Source organism: Mastomys coucha, unplaced genomic scaffold (assembly GCF_008632895.1).
Source record: "Mastomys coucha isolate ucsf_1 unplaced genomic scaffold, UCSF_Mcou_1 pScaffold2, whole genome shotgun sequence".
Classification (NCBI taxonomy): domain Eukaryota; kingdom Metazoa; phylum Chordata; class Mammalia; order Rodentia; family Muridae; genus Mastomys; species Mastomys coucha.
Genome location: NW_022196902.1, coordinates 292625 through 295567, shown reverse-complemented (window position 1 = coordinate 295567; position 2943 = coordinate 292625). Strand labels below are relative to the sequence as shown.

General features: G+C 40.9%; 1 protein-coding gene across 3 annotated transcripts in view; it reads right to left on the bottom strand.

Moving 5' to 3' along the window:
- Positions 1 to 2943, bottom strand: part of Katna1 (katanin catalytic subunit A1) — a 38283-nt gene that overhangs the window by 2969 nt on the left and 32371 nt on the right. For all 3 annotated transcript variants that reach the window (XM_031380338.1, XM_031380339.1, XM_031380337.1), the window contains 2 exons: positions 1334 to 1460; positions 107 to 241 (listed from right to left, as the gene is read on the bottom strand). In XM_031380338.1, the coding sequence (XP_031236198.1) occupies positions 107 to 241; positions 1334 to 1460 (262 nt within the window). The remainder of the gene's footprint in view (positions 1 to 106; positions 242 to 1333; positions 1461 to 2943) is intronic.

Genomic DNA, 2943 nt, shown 5'->3' with positions numbered 1-2943 from the left:
AAAAAAAAAAAAAAAAAAAAAAAAAAAAAAAAAAAAAACCAAAAAAAAACCAAAAAAAGAAAAAAACTACTTGATAACTGGAACCTCCAGAAAAGAGTCATAGTACCTGATGGTAATGGAATATAGATTCTTTTCTCCAGACGACGTCTTAAAGCCTCATCTATGTCCCATGGGAAATTAGTAGCTGCCAGAACCATAACCATTTTGGAAGGATCATCATTTTCTGAGGCACCTCCAACACCTAAAAGGGCAGAAAGAATAAAAGTTTCTACGTGGGACTGATGAAGTAAAGCTCAATTCTTTACAGATATGATATCCATGCACAGTGATGCAAGGCAATCCAGTCTCCCTAAGGCCCATGTGACTATGTGACCCAAGGACAATGAGCTTGCACAGGACACAAAAATTTGACAAGGGATTTTATGATAATATCAGATCAGCTCAAATACTTGCCAAATTATTAAAAAAAAAAAAAAACCATTGGGTGTGGTGGTGCATGACTTAAATCTCAGCACTTGGGAGGCAGAGGCAGGCATATCTCTGTGAGTTTGAGGCCAGCATGGTCTACAGAGTTTCAAGACAGCAAAGACTGTGTAAGAGACCCTGTCTCAAAACAAACAAAACAAAACCAAAAACACACTATCAGGCTGGAGAGATACTGCAATGCTTAAGAGCACTGGCTGGGGCTGGAGAGATGGCTCTGCGGTTAAGAGCACTGGCTGCTCTTCCAGAGGTCCTGAGTTCAAATCCCAGGAACCACATGGTGGCTCATAACCATCTGTAATGGGATCTAATTCCCTCTTCTGGTGTCTGAAGACAGCTACAGTATACTCATAATATAATTAATAAAAAAAAAAAAAAAAAGAGCACTGGCTGCTCTTCCAGAGGACTTGAGTTCAATCCCAGCACCACGTGGTAGCTCACAACCATAACTCCAGGCCGGGGGCTGTGACACACTCTTCTGACCTCTGGCACCAGGTATGAATAAGATGCACATACATAAATGAAAACAAAACTTTTATAAAGTGTGAATATATTTTAAGAAGTATTCCAAATGCATACATAATCTCTAAAGTCAACCTGTTTGCATTTCTACTTGAGTTCTGTGGCTAAAAATAAGGGACCAATACATATACCATGCCACTATTTCTGATGTGTCGCCCTCCAAGAATACCAGAATACCCATTTACAGCTACTTACTCATCTCTAGGTCCTAAGTGCTGTCGCCTCTGGTCTACCTGAAGTTGTGAGCACATACTACATGCGCTGGGCTAGCACTAAAGCACACAGAGCCAATCCCACCCCAAGCTCATGTATGCAGACATGCATGTACCATCCATCTGGACCAGCAGCTCAGCTTTCATCCTTCGGCTTGCCTCATGCTCCTCAGACGTTCCTCGGCGGCTGCAGATGGAATCTATCTCATCAATAAATATGGTAGCTGGGGAGTAAAACCGAGCCTAAAGAAGAAGCCAAGCAATATGAGGTTTTAGGGTTTGAGTTTCCTTACTAGTAATCCAAGGCTGCGGATACAACCTATGACAGGAGTGCTTGCTCGGTGCTTAAGGCCCAGTGTTGCAGAAATAAACAATTTATAGAAACTGGGAAGCATGGACTTGTTAAGATGGCTCTGTAGTTCTCTTCTAAAGAACATGAGTTCAGTTCCCAGCCACCCAAAAGGGCACCTCACAGTCTTCTGTAACTGCAGTTCCAGGGGATCCCACACCCTCTATTGGCCTTTGGGAACCAGCATACACACAGGCACTCATACATACACAGAAGATACAGAGAAATCTTTTAAGGAACTTGGAAAACAGCTGCCATACTGCACCTTTCCCTTTAGCCCAGTGGGGTAAGAAGAAGGCATGGCATCATACTTTAATGCCTTTAAAATGATATTTATTTGTATGAACATGTCTATGTGTCAGTGTAGGAGAGCCACAGAGCACATGTGAAAGGACAATGGGCAGGTTCATTCTTTCTACCATGTGGTCCCCAAAAATCAAACTGAGGTCAACAAGCTTGGTGGCAAGCACCACTGAACGATCTTGTTGCCCTACCTTGTTTTTTTTGTACACAGGGACTCATACATCCTAGATGTCCTCAATGGGCTATGTAGCTAAAGGGGACCTGGAGCCCATGTATTCTGCTGGGATTTTAGCAGAGCAGCCAAGCAAACGGTTCTGAAATATAGCTTCTAATGAAAACATCCATGTCATTTTTTCCTATTATAATTAAACTGGCTCTCTCAAAAAACGTGTGCATGCATGTGTGTCTGTAAGTGTATGTGTGTATATAAAAGTATGTATGTTACTGTGTGTGTGTGCATCTGTGTGTGTGATAAATACAGGGTTACCCTGCACCCTATTAATGGTATGGACAACTGTGGTAGGACATTTAGAGATATTGGTAGAGAGTTTCAAGTTCTACGAAAAGCTTGGTTGAAACCATTCCCTTACATTACAGAGTCTGTCTAAAAGAGAAATTCTAGTTAGATGGCCATTTTTTACATTAAAAATTTTTTAAATTCTTATACATAAAGCATACATTAATGTTTCTAAGTAGATCATTATAGAAGAGTCAACGTATATTGATGTGTTCTAAGTACATCAACAGACCTTAAATTTCATTTTGCATGTTTTCACACCAACGAAACCCCACTATTTCTGACTGATTCTTCTCAAGCACTGAGTCAGAACCGTCTGACTTCCAGCAGAGGCTCTAGGACACAGGCAAGCTTAGAAAGGTACTATGGGGAGATTTTTCTCTTTTTTCTTTCTTTCCTTCATTGTTTTATTTTGTTGAGACAGGATTTTCTGTTTAGCCCTGGCTGTCCTGGAACTCACAAAAATCCACCTGCCTCTACCTCCCAAGTTCTAGGATTAAAGGCATGTGCTACCACCACCTGGCATGGAAAAGTAACTTTAAAAAAAAAAAAAAAAA